The sequence below is a fragment of the Panicum virgatum genome, chromosome 5K (genome assembly GCF_016808335.1).
Source record: "Panicum virgatum strain AP13 chromosome 5K, P.virgatum_v5, whole genome shotgun sequence".
NCBI lineage: Eukaryota > Viridiplantae > Streptophyta > Magnoliopsida > Poales > Poaceae > Panicum > Panicum virgatum.
Genome location: NC_053140.1, coordinates 35,567,362 through 35,581,452, shown reverse-complemented (window position 1 = coordinate 35,581,452; position 14,091 = coordinate 35,567,362). Strand labels below are relative to the sequence as shown.

The 14,091-nt window shown below is 47.2% G+C and overlaps 1 protein-coding gene across 3 annotated transcripts; it reads right to left on the bottom strand.

Annotated features, from left to right (window-relative positions):
• Window positions 1-60: 60 nt before the first annotated feature.
• Window positions 61-3,412, bottom strand: LOC120709605 (mitochondrial carrier protein CoAc1). Of its 3 annotated transcripts, none has more exons than XM_039995285.1 (7): window positions 2,256-3,412; window positions 2,066-2,151; window positions 1,759-1,969; window positions 1,419-1,548; window positions 878-1,062; window positions 652-783; window positions 61-428 (listed from the first exon to the last, which is right to left on the bottom strand). In XM_039995285.1, the coding sequence occupies exons 1-7, from the start codon at window positions 2,427-2,429 to the stop codon at window positions 324-326; spliced, it is 1,023 nt and encodes a 340-aa protein (XP_039851219.1). In that variant the 5' UTR covers window positions 2,430-3,412; the 3' UTR covers window positions 61-323. The 3 variants fall into 3 exon arrangements, with proteins under 3 accessions (XP_039851219.1, XP_039851220.1, XP_039851221.1); XM_039995286.1 differs by having other exon boundaries at window positions 878-1,005; XM_039995287.1 differs by lacking the exon at window positions 2,256-3,412 and having other exon boundaries at window positions 1,759-1,984; window positions 2,066-2,139.
• Between the last annotated feature and the right edge of the window lie 10,679 nt (window positions 3,413-14,091).

Below are 14,091 nucleotides of genomic sequence, written 5' to 3'. Positions count from 1 at the left end.
AACCATCAAGGCTTCATCTTCGCATTTGCTCCAAAAACATCATTCAGGCGCAGGTGGTAATACTGGGTTAAAAATTCCTGATCAAAATCTCCAATCATGGTACCAATCTAGTATAGTTAATGTACAGCAATATCTTGTTGTCACTGTATTTACGGTTACAAATTACAAGTACCATACTTGATGTTATGCAACATAAATCGACCAATATACAATGATCTCCATCCTATGCAACATAAATATATGATTAATAACAAGAACGATAATGCCACGGACTGGAGTTCCTCGAGCTCATTGGTCCTAACACAAGTAAGGCAAACATTGCTTCATTTGTTAGCACCTGATGCATGGATTCTCTCGCGGGGAGGAACTCCTAGCAATGCCTTCATCATGTCATATGTTGTGAAACCGATTGCTACGGAAGGGACAACCTGAAAAATTATTCGATCAAAGACAAAAACTTGAATGTATTAGTGCAAAATGAACTTCCCTGTTCTCGCTGTCACTCATTACAAATAAGCAAAAGAAAACAAGGAGCAACTAAACATGAGTGTATGCATAAACAGATCACATTATTTTTCACCTTGCAAAATTTGCAATTATTCATTTTTCAAATTTGGCTTTTGAAAAGAAAATCTTGGACTGACTTATTACCTTTACATAGTTAAGGCTCAAGCCAGCAAAGAGCTGTCTCCATCCTTGGCACCTAATGATGAGCAAGAGACCCTGGAAAGTTCCTCTTATACGGAAGCCATCACCTGAATTTTGAGGCTGCTTGCTCTGAACCTGAAGATAGAAAGTCTTGTGAGTAGTGATCAAACAGACAATGCAGTCAAAGCTACAGTTGCATATTGGAGACTGATAGAATACAGAATCTTACTTGCATTTGCCTCCGGACAACATCCAGTGGATAAGTAAGGGTTTGTCCAAATAGACCAGCTAAAGCTCCACAAGAGAGCTTCAGTATAACAGATTTCTTGTAATCTTCTGGAACTCGAGATTTCAGATCTTCATATATGTAAAATTTTAAGCCAGCGTATGGAAGAATACCAATCAGAGTTGGGCCTGTAATTGATTAATTTTTTTTTTGAAATCTCCTCTCATGCACTGTAATAGCATGGCCTAACTAAAAAAATGTAAATTTACTTAGAAGTTTCAGGATATTCATGCAGTAGCTCATTCTAACTCACATGCCTAGCCCTGAAAATTGTGTTTCAGATCACCTACAAAACCAGTATTTAACATTTATAAAGTAACTAAATAGTGATAGCCCAATGACACCAAAATAGAACTGAAAAAAGCCAGTTTGGCATCAAACTAACTCGATAAGCATAGTTTGCTGCGCTCACACTGATGAAGCCATAAACACGTTGGTCCGAATCACAGCAAAGGAAACACGACTATGAGAGGATAGTACATACCTACTCCACGATATAAAGATCGTACGCCACCTTCCTTATAAACAGTCTTAAAGACATCTTTTATGCCATTATATGTTTGTTGTTGACCAGAATTTCCCAAAGCATTGCCAGATTGGCCCACATTGGAAACCTTGGAGAAAATATGAAGAAATTAGTATAAACAGCCTTGAATCAATCACTGGTAGCAACAGTATATTATATACAGAAAACATTGCGTAGACAAGTAATATTGCTAAGAGAGTTGTCCCAGCGATGCATCTATTGATGGAGACCCTATGCTACAATCAAAGGAACAAAATGAAAAAAATAAAATGTATCAGTGGACACGCTAATTCAATACCTGGTATGCCAGCTTGGTCCTAGCCAAGTCTAATGGGTATGTACACAAAACTGCAGTCCCACCAGCAGCAGAGCCAGCTAAAAGATCAACGACGGGCCCTGTACCTACTGATGGGGCGAAATTGTTCAATATCCAGCACCTATACTGCTCATATGTCATGTAATGCAATGCCGCATATGGAACAATGCGAAGCACACTTGCACCGTTCCCTCTGCATGGTCAATAACAGGGCATCAAAATCAATAATTCAGTGCAGTTCATTCAGCAGTAAAATAAAAGCCTTGGGCATTTCCAGCAAAGCACTCACTTGTAGAAGCCTCGAACTCCCTCATACTGCCACAGCTTCCTCAAGGACTGGAGGATCCCCAGGGACTGGAAACCTTCAGTTCTCGTCTACAGAACAAAACAGCACGCGTGCAGCAAGTGAGCCAAGTATCCACACACAACCACTGCCGAACGACGAAATCGAGAGTGCGAGCACTCGAGCGGTACTGAACCTGTAATAAGATCTTGACCCTCTCCAGCGGTGCCACCGCAGTCTTTGCGAATGCACCAGCAGCGCCGCCTGCGATAAGCTCCTTGGCATAGACCGGGAGCAAGTCCAGCGCGGAAGCATTCACCTGCGCAGCGGCCGAGGCCGACGAGAAGGTGGACTCCTGCGAGGAACCCATGTCCCCAGATGCCCGGAATAACCAGAATGCGTGATATGTGCCCTCCCCACCACCACTACTATGAACATGAAAACATGAAACTAAACCCGGAGCCGGGGGATATCTTTACACAGGGTGGGAATGTCCCAAGAATATGTCCCCGAAACCGGCAATACAATCCCCACTTTGCCTCCCCACCACTTGCATTAACAGCACGGAACTGGAAATCAGTACATACGTCGGAATAATCCTGCGCGGCGATTAGCGTTAATCACCCGGAGAATCCGGTCTCTACCTCTACCGTCCCCGAGCAAGCGAAAAGTGAAAGGCAAAAAGGGGGTGAAAATCTAGCGCGAGCTGGATCCCCACCCAGGGCAGCGTTCACATCCCCAGGGAGCAGCAGCTGCACACTCGCGTCGCCTGGAAGCGCAGCACAGTACCCGCATCAGCGGGAACCTTATCCGCGGGCGGGCGAGGCTCTCCGGCCGACCCCGAGGAGTCCCCGGAGGTTCCTACCTAGAGCGCGAGGAGGAGGAGACGGCGGGCGGATCCCGCGGGCCGCCCCTCCGGTCGCGATCGCAGGAGGGCGAAGCACGGGCCCCCCCTAGCCCATGGGCCCGGTGAGCAGGGGGTGGTGGTGGTGGTCTCCCCGCCGGGCGGCGCGGCGGCGGCGGCGAGATCGGGGTGAGGTCGGCGGGTCGAGCCCGGGCAGGTCCCTCGCATCCACCAAGGGGCGGGGAGAAAAATACTCATCAAATGCGCGGGCTTTGCTAATTGGAGGGAACCGATCCCGGCGGCGGCGGCGGCGGCGGGCGGCTGGGCGGGCAGCGGATTCGATCCGCGCCGGATCTCCGCAGAAGAATCGCGACGCGCTTGGGGTGGGGAGGGAAGGGGAGGGCCGCTGGCGCTGCTTCGTGGAAGAACCAAGAGGAAGCGGCCGAGCGGGAGCGTCACGCGATCGGTGATGCTCGTCGTGGGCGGCACCAGACGAAGTGGGAGGTGACCCCCCAACGTGCGAAACGTTGTTGGAACAGGAAGAGCTTTCTAGTAGGTGTAGTCTACCTGTATCTACGAGGATAGAGTACGTAGTAGTACTCCACTGCTTTGGTGGATGGACACGGGCGCTGCCGACCGCCTCGCGTCACATCTGTCGACGAGAAAAAGGTTAGTACTAGGTAATATACGGGAGTACTCCCTCTCCTTCTCGACGTAACTGTCATTATCGCTTCTCGAAAAATAATTTTGATTAATTTTATATAAAAATATATTAACATTTATAATACATAATTGATATCATTAGATAGATCTTTTAATCTAGCTTTTTAACAAATTTATTTTGAAATATACTTGGCTACTATCTTTGATAATACTGTGGCTACTGGTCAGTATGCAAAGGGCTCAAATGACCCTTTAGACACAACAGGAGAAGATAGAGAAAATGAAGGGGACACAATGGTGCTACAGCACCCCTGATGATAATGGAGCAGGCAGACCAAACAAGAGAGCCAGAATTGTTGAGGGTGATGGTGATGGTTTGGTTGCAGCACTTAAAGAAGGCTTTGAAAAGCTATCTGATGCTATTAAGGAGGCTGCTAAAGCGGATAATGTGCTGCCATCAGAGTTGTTTGATACTATGAACAATCTTTCAGGTTTTGAACATGAGCACAAGTTGTTTTACTTTCTACACTTGGTGAACAATGCTCATATTGCTAGAGCTTTCAGCTCCCTGCCCACTGATCACAAAATAACTTGGATGGCCAAGTTTGTTATCGACAACTTCTGATGCACTATGGTATAGATTGTGGTTGCTCGAGCTTTTGGTTGTCTTACTAGTGGACCTCATGTTGTTTGCGCTTTTGGTTGTGTAGACTGGTGGACCTCTTGTTGCTATAGCTTTTGGTAGAACCTAGAGCTTTTAGTTGTATGGGCTGTGAACTCAAGTTGTTACAGCGCATGTCTGATGCAATGGTGGTATAGAATCTGGTCATTTTATACTCTAACTTTTGACTGTACCCATAAACAATGCACTGTGGGTTAATTAAATATATATATATATATTATATGTCATGATCTCTTAATTATATATGTAATTGTGATCGTAGGGGTAGGATCACAAAGCCGAAGGATTAATTCCTTTGTAACAATCGGCTTTTCCTTGTAATGACCTTTCTATTAATGAAATCAACTTCCCCTTTAATTCTGTGTGCCCGATTACTCTCCAAAAAAGCCGATGACAACGCATCAGACTTCTATAAATATTCAAGAGCCGACGAAATTCAAACTAGAAGCAACCCGCACAAGAGTAGAGTATCACTTCCACCTTGAACCGAACTCAACAAACTCTCAAATCCGAGCGTAATTCGAAAACCCAGCTCTACAAATTCGAGCAAGAACTCTCCAAGCACCCGGAATTCGAATCAGAACCCGCAGAAACCAAACCCCAAGTCAACGGATCTGTACCATGGCAGATTCTGCAGCTCAGATGACAAGCTCTGCAATCGATGACGCGGCAATCTGTAGCCTGAAGGTAATATTCGGCATAATCCTTTAGTTTTCTTCAGCTTACTAAGCCCCTGAAACACTAAATTCTGAAACATGACACCATATGCATACTTCTGAATTTCTGAACTTCAGGTGTCAGACATCCTTCTGCCGCACCCTTCCAATCCAAAATCTTTCTGTCTTGGCCCACGAACCCATGAAAACCCCATAGATTTGATCTCTTGTGAAGCAAATAGGATTTCTTTTGTGAGTCAAAACATCAATCTGAACCTCTGGGCCGACTGCTTAAGAGCCTGGCCTAATCCCCCTGAGAGCTGGATTACATGGTACAACAGAGTAGCAAAAACTTATATGCCCTTGTGGCAGGATTTGAATATAGCCGATGCACTTAGCTTATCACTATCACCCCTTGACATGAACCCATGACTCCTACTCTGCTGGATGTCACCATGATCACTGGCCTAGACATTAGTTCTCCTAATCCTGCTGCTCACAAAATGGCAGAAGTCCCCTTCAAACTTTCTTCCAAGGTTAACTGCACAAACTGGGGCACTTACATGAATCAGCACATGAAAACAAAAGGTCCAGTGACTGAGAAGGAACACACAACCTTCTTAAATCTTTGGCTAGAGCACTTCATCTTCTGTGGTCCTTCTTTAGCTCCAACTAAGAATTACCTTCCCTTGGCCTATCACCTGGCCCATGGCAATCACACCGGCCTAGGCAAACTTTTCCTTGGAGAAACATACAGATATCTCCATTTGATGACATCTAACTTGCTTAACCAAAAGAAACTAAGAACTGGAGGCCCTTGGTGGTTTATTCAGTTGTGGGCACAACTGTACTTTCAGCACCAGATTCCGAACTTCCAAGGCCTGACCAAGAACTCTTTTCCTGATGAGAGTGGCAAACCAATTAGATGTACTAGCTATGGCCAAGCTTTATTTAGTCTCCTTGGCAGTAAACTGAATTCAGCAGATGCAGCAAACTGGTTCAAAGTTTTCTACAAAGGATTGGATAATCCACTCTATTTCCCATTTACTGAATCTGAATCCTTTGAGAACCCAACTGCCTTCAGATTAGACAATTTTGTCGATGACAACAGCACTCGGCATTTATACTCTTTAATGATCCGACATGGCTTCCTTCCTGTTGGCATTAGCACCTCTAATAGAATTATCAAGCCAGGTTATGAATCTTACCAACCAGTCATAGCAGCTCGGCAATTTGGCTTAGGACAAGTCCCTCCCCACTTCCATATTCACCACTTGGTGGAGAGCAAAGCCGATCTGCCTGATGGTCTCACCAGCTCAAGATGCTACAGCATGTTCGATGACCTCCACATTCCAATACCAGCCGATCTATTCTTTGATCCTTCATCAATCGATTTTAGCACATGGTGGGGAATGTGGAAAACCCATGTATTTAGGAAAGCTCTAGGTCCTCGACTGCAGCAAATTGATCCTGAATATGTAATCCCTGAGGAAGAGGTACTGAATTTATGCACTTTATTCTTTCTAGATCATCCATTCCTTTACTTGACTAATCCTGCTCACTCTATTAGCAGCAACAGGATGGTCCAGAACCTATGACCAGCAACGGGGAGCCATTCTACTTTCTTCCAACTGCCCCTGACGTACTCTTCTGCAAGGGATCATCACCAATGAAGAAAGTGATAATGACCATTCAGCCAGACTTACTTCAGTCGGCTTCCAAACGAAGACAAACTTCTGCAAGTGTTGCCCCCCGAGTCTTGACCAAGAAAAGGAAAATGATCACGAGGCGAGTCATCAAGAAACCAGCACCAGCTTCCCCAAGTCCATCAGAGTCCAACACCAACCAGGTAACTCATCTTTCTAAAACTTCTCCTTTACTGCATATACATGTACTCTAGTTGACCGTAGTTTTAATTTCAGAACATGGCTGAAGACACCCCCAATGCAGAAAGCCCAGTACAACATGAGATGACTGCAAATCCTAATGTACTGATAGAGGCAAGCGAGGGGCAAGCCAACACAGTCAATGTTCTTGATGTTGACACAAGCTCTATTAGGACGATCGCTCCCGAACCGCCCAACACTTCTTCTTCAGAACAGGTAACATTATAAGAACTAATTCTGAACTAGCCGATAACTTCATAAATGCATCTTATTCTAACTCCAGATATGTCCATAGGGCTTTGACATTTCAGGTTTGCTTTCCTTTGACCCGGCATCAATGGGTCTGACTATCCCTGGAGTAGAAACACAATCTCTGCAGCAATCGGCTAATTTGGCACATCAGCTTCAGCTCATCAAGGATCTACTATCTGCTCCGATCACTGCTCTGGTTGATGATTCCAGCAAGATAAAAGAAATTCTTGATCAGATAGAAACCCAGCTTCCAGAATCACTTCAAGTCAAACTTTGGCCAGCCGGCCATCTCCTTTTCTTCCGAGCAGAGGTGAAGGCAGCTCAACAAAGAATAGAAGCACGTCATTCTCAAGCTTCTCTGAAGACTGACATAGCTCAAAAGTGCAAAGCCCTCAATCAAAAGAAAGCAACTCTGGATGCTAAAGCTGATATCTCCGAGAACACAAGATGACTCAACCTCTTGGAAAAGGAACTGATGGAACTTGAAGAAAAGGTCCGCAATACCCAAAGACTAATCCAAGAGGAGAAAGCTTCGATCGCAAACTCTAAGCAGGAAACCCAAGAAATGACTGAACAGATACGGGCAGAGTTTGCAGAGATAAGCACCTTGAGTCGGCAGATAATATCAGACGATGACAAGGACGACGAAGAAATAATTGCAAGAGCTGACGCTGTACGTGCAGAAGCCATCCATGCCATAGAAAGATTTCTGAACTAGTAGAACTATTCAAAACACATTTGATGTCGCCTGTTAAAACCTGAAACTTGTACTCATTTAAAAACACCTTAAGTCGATGGTCACACATCAGCTGTCTTGCTTCTCATATGTATTTTTACTAGCCAACTCAAAGTGTTGGCTTCTCATTCATTTTTTTTATCGGCCAACTCAACGTGTTGGCCTATCTCTTTTTTTTACTGGCCAACTCAACGTGTTGGCCTTTTCATGATTATAGCCAGATGGATCTCATCGGCTCTTGTTACTCACTTTCCCGCATGCTCGGGAAATACTTCTTGAGGTGTTGACCATTGACAGCAACAGAAAACTTGACGCCGTCCAATTCCTCGAGCATGTATGCATTCGCAGGCAAAACCTGATCAACCTTGTAAGGCCCGTGCCAAGTTGGAGACCACTTGCCATACTTTTTATCTTTAGTTCCCAATGACAATACTGCCTCCCAAACCAAGTCTCCAACCTGGAAATTCTTTGGCTTGACCTTCTTGTTGTACGCACGAGCAACTTTAGCCTTATTTTCCTTGATCTTCTCCAGCGACCAAAGCCTTAGCTCTGTCAGATCCTCCACATTGTCGTTCATCAAGGCTGCATACTGTTCAACAGATAGATCATTCTGAAACTCAACACGCCTTGATCCGGCCGTGATCTCCCATGGTAACACAGCGTCTTGGCCGTAGACTAAATGGTATGGCGATGTCTTGGTGGACCCGTGACATGAAATACGATATGCCCACAAAGCTTCTGACAAAACCTCATGCCAGCGCCTAGGATATTCATCGATCTTTCTCTTTATGAGCTTGATGAGGCTTTGGTTGGATGTTTCAGCTTGTCCATTAGCCTGGGCATAATATGGAGATGATCTGACCAGCTTAATCCCCATGTCATCGGCAAACTTTCTGAATTCCTCTGATATAAAGACCGATCCTCCATCGGTCGTAATGGTCTGAGGAATCCCAAATCTGTGAATGATGTGCTCTTTGACAAAGCTGATCACATATTTTGACGCTACTGACCTCATGGGCACTGCCTCTACCCATTTTGTGAAATAATCTGTAGCAGCTAAGACCCATTGGTGACCCTTGCTAGATGATGGGTTGATCTGACCAATCATGTCCATGGCCCAACCTCTGAATGGCCATGGTTTGATGATAGGATTCATTACTGATGCTGGCACTATCTGAATTTTGCCAAACCTCTGACATGCCTGACATCCTTTGTAATATTTAAAACAATCCTCAAGCATAGTGGTCCAGTCTCCGGGTGCCCCCCGAGCTGAATCCTTCAAGTAATTGAAGATATCGGCTCTCCAGTCTCCGGGTTCTAGAAACTGAACCTCTACATCGACTCCATCGGCTGTCTCCTTGTACCCAGAAGCCATCTGTGCCAGATCGTTGGCTTCATTGTTCAGAGTCCTGCGTATCCAGTGGAAATTGATGTACCTGAATTGTGACATCAACTCACGGCACTGCATCCATATCGGAAAAAGAGCTTCGCTCTCACATCTATATTCTTCCGTGAGCTGAGAAATCACCAGCTTTGAATCTCCAAAAATTTCCACCGCTTCTGCACCAGCTTCGAGGAGCAGTTCCATCCCTTTGCGAACGGCTTCATATTCCACCAAATTATTGGTGCATGGGGCAGTCATCCTGATGGAGAAAGAGTAAGTCACCCCTTGAGGCGACACCAACAGAATTCCCACACCGCACCCATCATCACAAGCCGATCCGTCAAAAAACATAGCCCAAGCACTAATAAATAGTGCAGCAATATCAGTGTTGATCCTGTCTACAACGAGATCCGCCAGTGCCTGTCCTTTGACTGCTTTTGCAGGCTGATACCGAATATCGAACTCTGACAATGCAAACATCCATTTTCCAAGCCGGCCTTTCAGGACAGGAGCCGACAGCATGTGCTTTATGACATCCGATTTGCATATAACAATTGTTTCCGCCGAGAGCAAAATATGACGAAGCTTTGTACATATAAAGTATAAGCAAAGGCAAAGCTTCTCGATTTCAGGATACCTGGTCTCGGCGTCTAACATGCGCCTGCTGAGGTAGAAAACCACCCTCTCCTAGCCGTCGTGCTTCTGGACTAACACCGAAGCAATAGAAGTGTCACCCACGGATAGGTACACGTAGAATGACCTATCTTGCTGAGGAGGAACCAACACTGGAGGCTTTGACAAATACTCTTTGATTTCATCGAAAGTTTGTTGCTGTTCTGCCCCCCAGCGAAACTCATCATCGGATTTGATCTTCACTAAACCCATGAACGGTTCAATGCGTCCAGACAGATTAGAAATAAATCGTCTGACAAAGTTAATTTTACCGATGAGCTTCTGCAACTCTTTCTTCGTAGTAGGTGGCTTCATCGTCTTCACAGCTTCTTGACTCTTCAGGCCGATCTCGATTCCCCGTTCATGCACCAGGAATCCCAAAAATTGACCGGCCGATACGCCGAAAGCGCACTTCTTTGGGTTTATCTTGAGCCCAAACCTTCGAGTCTGCTCCAAAACTTGACGCAGATCTTCTAGATGCCCCCAGCTGATTTGGATTTGACCACGACATCATCAATATAAATTTCTACCAGTTTGCCGATGAGATCATGAAAAATGTAGTTCATGGCACGCTGGTACATTGGACCGGCATTTTTCAGTCCAAAGGTCATAACCAAGTACTCGAACAAACCGACTGCGCCTGGTACTCTAAACGCGGTCTTGTTCACGTCTTCTGGGGCCATGAAGATCTAGTTGTAGCCGGCATTACCATCCATAGAACTCATCATTTTATGGCCAGCAGCTGCGTTGATCAATGTCTCTGCAACAGGCATCGGGTATTCGTCCTTTGGCGTCACTCTGTTGAGATCTCTAAAATCGACGCAGACACGCCATCGGCCATCCTTCTTTTGTACCGGTACCACGCTAGAGATCCATTCTGCATACCGGCACGGCCTGATGAACCCAGCATTCAGCATCTTCTCCACCTCTTTCTTGACTTCTTCTAGGACTTCGGCCTTCATCTGATGTGCTCGTTGCTGAAACGGCCGAAACCCTTTCTTGAGCGGGAGCCGATGCTCGACGATGCTTCTATCTAGACCGGGCATTTCAGTGTAGTCCCATGCGAAACAATCCCGGTACTCTTTTAGCAGTGCAATCATCTCCTCACGCAAGACCGGATCCAACTTCTTGCTGATAAATGTCGGCCATGGCTTATCCCCAGGACCGATGTCAACCTCTTCCAAATCATCAGCTGACGTGAACCCGTATCCTAGCTTGCCGTCGTTTGAAAAACCAGCTGCGAACGCAGGCGAGCCCTCGTTATCCTCAAGATCAGCGACAAACACAGGGAGATGACAAGAAAAATTATTTGGCCAACCGCACGGACTGGCCGCTTCTATACCTCCATTATCATTCGGAACCAAATAGTCGATGAGTGGCCAACTGCCAAAGCAGGCCATCATATGTACATGATGTAAAAATTCCGACCCCAAACAGGATTTTTCTATTTTTTGGGCCGGTCGCTGGGACCGGCCTCTCTATCTCTATTACATCCCGTGGCATACCAGGATGCGTCTACTCTGTGAGGCCAGTGGATAAGACCAGCCTCAGTCCGTTTTTTGTCGCTTCTATCCGATCACAATCTTCCAGGGCGATCCCTGAGATCGGCTCTTGTCCTTCTGCATCCCAAGCGTTCATGTCTGCGAGCGAGACCTCGCTGGAGTCATCTGCACGGACCACCTCCACTTCATCGCCATCCCATTGGACGAGATACTGATGCATTGTGGAAGGGATACAACAGTTGGCGTGAATTCAATCCCTCCCAAGCAATACCGTGTAAGTACTCTTGCTATTGATGATGAAGAATGAGGTCGGGATCGTCTTGCAGCCCACTGTCAACTCCACATTAAGAACCCCCATTGCCTCTGATGGTTGTCCGTTGAAGTCATTGAGAATCACGTTGGTCTTGATGAGGTCGGCAGAAGAACACCCCAACCGGCGCAGCACTGAATATGGCATCAGGTTGATAGCAGCACCGGTGTCGACCAACATCCTGTTCATAGGCTTGCCGTCGATGAAGCCCTTGAGATACAATCCCTTCAGATGCTTGTAGCTTTTCTCCTTGGGCTTCTCGAAGATGATCGGCTGTGGGTCCAGATCCAGCTGTGCAACAGGCAAATCCTCCGGTTGGGGTGCCCGAAACTCTGATGGGAGCACGAACACCATGTTCATATCAGTTGATGGCTTCTCATCGGTTTTTGTCTGCTTGGGGCCCCACTCTTTTCTTGGAGGGCGCCTTTCCTCTCTTCGCGGTCGCCTGACTTGCTCCGTGAGATTTGGACGCGCCTTCCTCAGCACGTCGAGGTACTTTGCTTCTGCCTCTTCCAGATTGCGCAAGCGCTGCACTTTGCGCTTCTGCGAGCGATTAAGCCCGTCAGGACACCACCGTGGGTGATGGTACCTGCCTTCTTCTTCTGGCTTGGAATCACCCCTGGATGGCCGCCTCACACGGTCATCATGACGTGTTCTGGGCCCTAAGCGCTGGAACACCGTTGTCTCGTCCTGCTGGCGTCCCCGAGGCCTGCACTCCAAGCAATCATCTATAGTAGGCAATCGGCTCATGCCGGAATTCCAACAATACCTGAAGAACGGGCAATGCCAGTGGTCGCGTATAGCCTGGCGTCTCCCTAGTGTCCTTCCTGTGCGGTGCTCGGTATCATCTTCTTCCGATTCGTATCGGCGGCGTAACTTGTACTGGTACTGGTACTTTTCCAGAAGCCGATTAGAAGCTGGAAGCTGGTTGCGGATGTGACGCACTTGCTCCTCAGTCACATGTTGCTGTTCCAGCTTGTGTTCATCCTGCGGCCGTTTGCCAGAAGCGGCCTCTCTCCTCTGCTTGTCATGGCGGCGCATGGGTCCCACCATGTTGATCTGGAATGCCAAATTCTGGCCCTCGGATCCGAAACCTGACAGCTCCACCACATTAGCTTATGGGAAGGGCTTCGTGTTGACCTTCATCGTGTGTTGAGCTAGAATTAATCGGCCTTGCTCGATAGCCGATTGGATCTGACGACGCAGCTCCTTGCACTCACCCGTGGCATGAGTGAACGAGTGGTGCCATTTGCAGTACAGCCTCCCCTGCAGCTCTTGTGCCGTCGGTAGCATGTGATTCTCTGGGAGCTTCAGCTGTTTTTCTTTGAGGATCAGATCAAATATCTGCTCTGCTTTGGTTACGTCGAAGTCGAAGCCCTTCACAAGCCCCTGTTGTTTGATCCACTTGCACGGGACAGGGTTTGCCCCCCCGAGTCCACTCTGCCACGGCCACTTCTTGCTCCTCGCCTGAGTCATCAGATTCATCCGCCTGGGCCATGTTTACATGGTGCTTGAACTTATCTTGGTACAGCTCAGTATGGTAATGCTCATACGCCGTAAGCTTCTGCACCAGGTGCGCCAGAGATGTGAACTCCAACTGGAAAGCCAGATCCTTGATCGGCTTAGCGAGTCACAGAATAGCCAGATCGACTGCCTCCTTCTCTGTGATGCGCGATGAGTAGCATCGATTCTTGACTTCTCTGAAGCGCTGTACGTACTCGGAGACAGTTTCCCCACGCTTCTGCCTGACTTGGTCGAGGTCGGCAATCCCAGCTTCAGTAGCCTCTGAATGATACTGGGTATGGAACTGATCTTCCAGCTGCCTCCAAGTTTGAATAGAATCCGGAGCCAATGACGCGTACAATCCAAAAGTTGGGCCTGTAAGAGATTGGCTGAAGAACCGGACCCTCAACGGATCCGACACTGAGATCATCCCAAGCTGTGTTAAGTATCGGCTCACATGCTCAATGGAGCTGGCTCCTTCTGACCCGTTGAACTTGGTGAACTCAGGGAGCCGATACTTGGGTGGCAATGGGATCAAGTCATAGTCACTTGGATACGGCTTGGAATAGCCGATTGCTTTTCTCTTGGGCAGGATGCCGAACTGGTCTCTCAGTATTGCACTGACCTGCTCCACACTAAGAACTCCTGGGGCCGATGGCTCAGCACTCGGCCCAGTAGCGTACTTTGCCAACCACGCTTGTTTCTCTGCGTCTGCTCCAGAAGCTCCTGTGTTTACCATCTGCACCGAGCGTGTTGGATTAACACTGTCAGGGATGTAGGCGCACGTATAGCCGTGCGGGATCTCTTTGGGCGGCTCGGTGAGGAACTGGCCCTCTCCAGGATCACCGCCGATCTTGCGGACGACGTAGATCGACGAATTTTGTGGTTTTGGAGCCGCAAATGAGAACGGCAATAGCGGCCTAGAATGCAGTGCAGCTTCCT

What these genes read in the sequence shown, in the direction of transcription:
- LOC120709605 (XM_039995285.1), bottom strand. Translation starts at nt 2,429, where the DNA reads ATGGGTTCCTCGCAGGAGTCCACCTTCTCGTCGGCCTCGGCCGCTGCG. An exon ending in GGACCAAGCTGGCATACCAG is followed by an intron (nt 1,549 to 1,758) that starts GTATTGAATTAG and finishes ATTTTCTCCAAG; the next exon opens with GTTTCCAATGTGGGCCAATC. An exon ending in TGAGCCTTAACTATGTAAAG is followed by an intron (nt 429 to 651) that starts GTAATAAGTCAG and finishes ATAATTTTTCAG; the next exon opens with GTTGTCCCTTCCGTAGCAAT.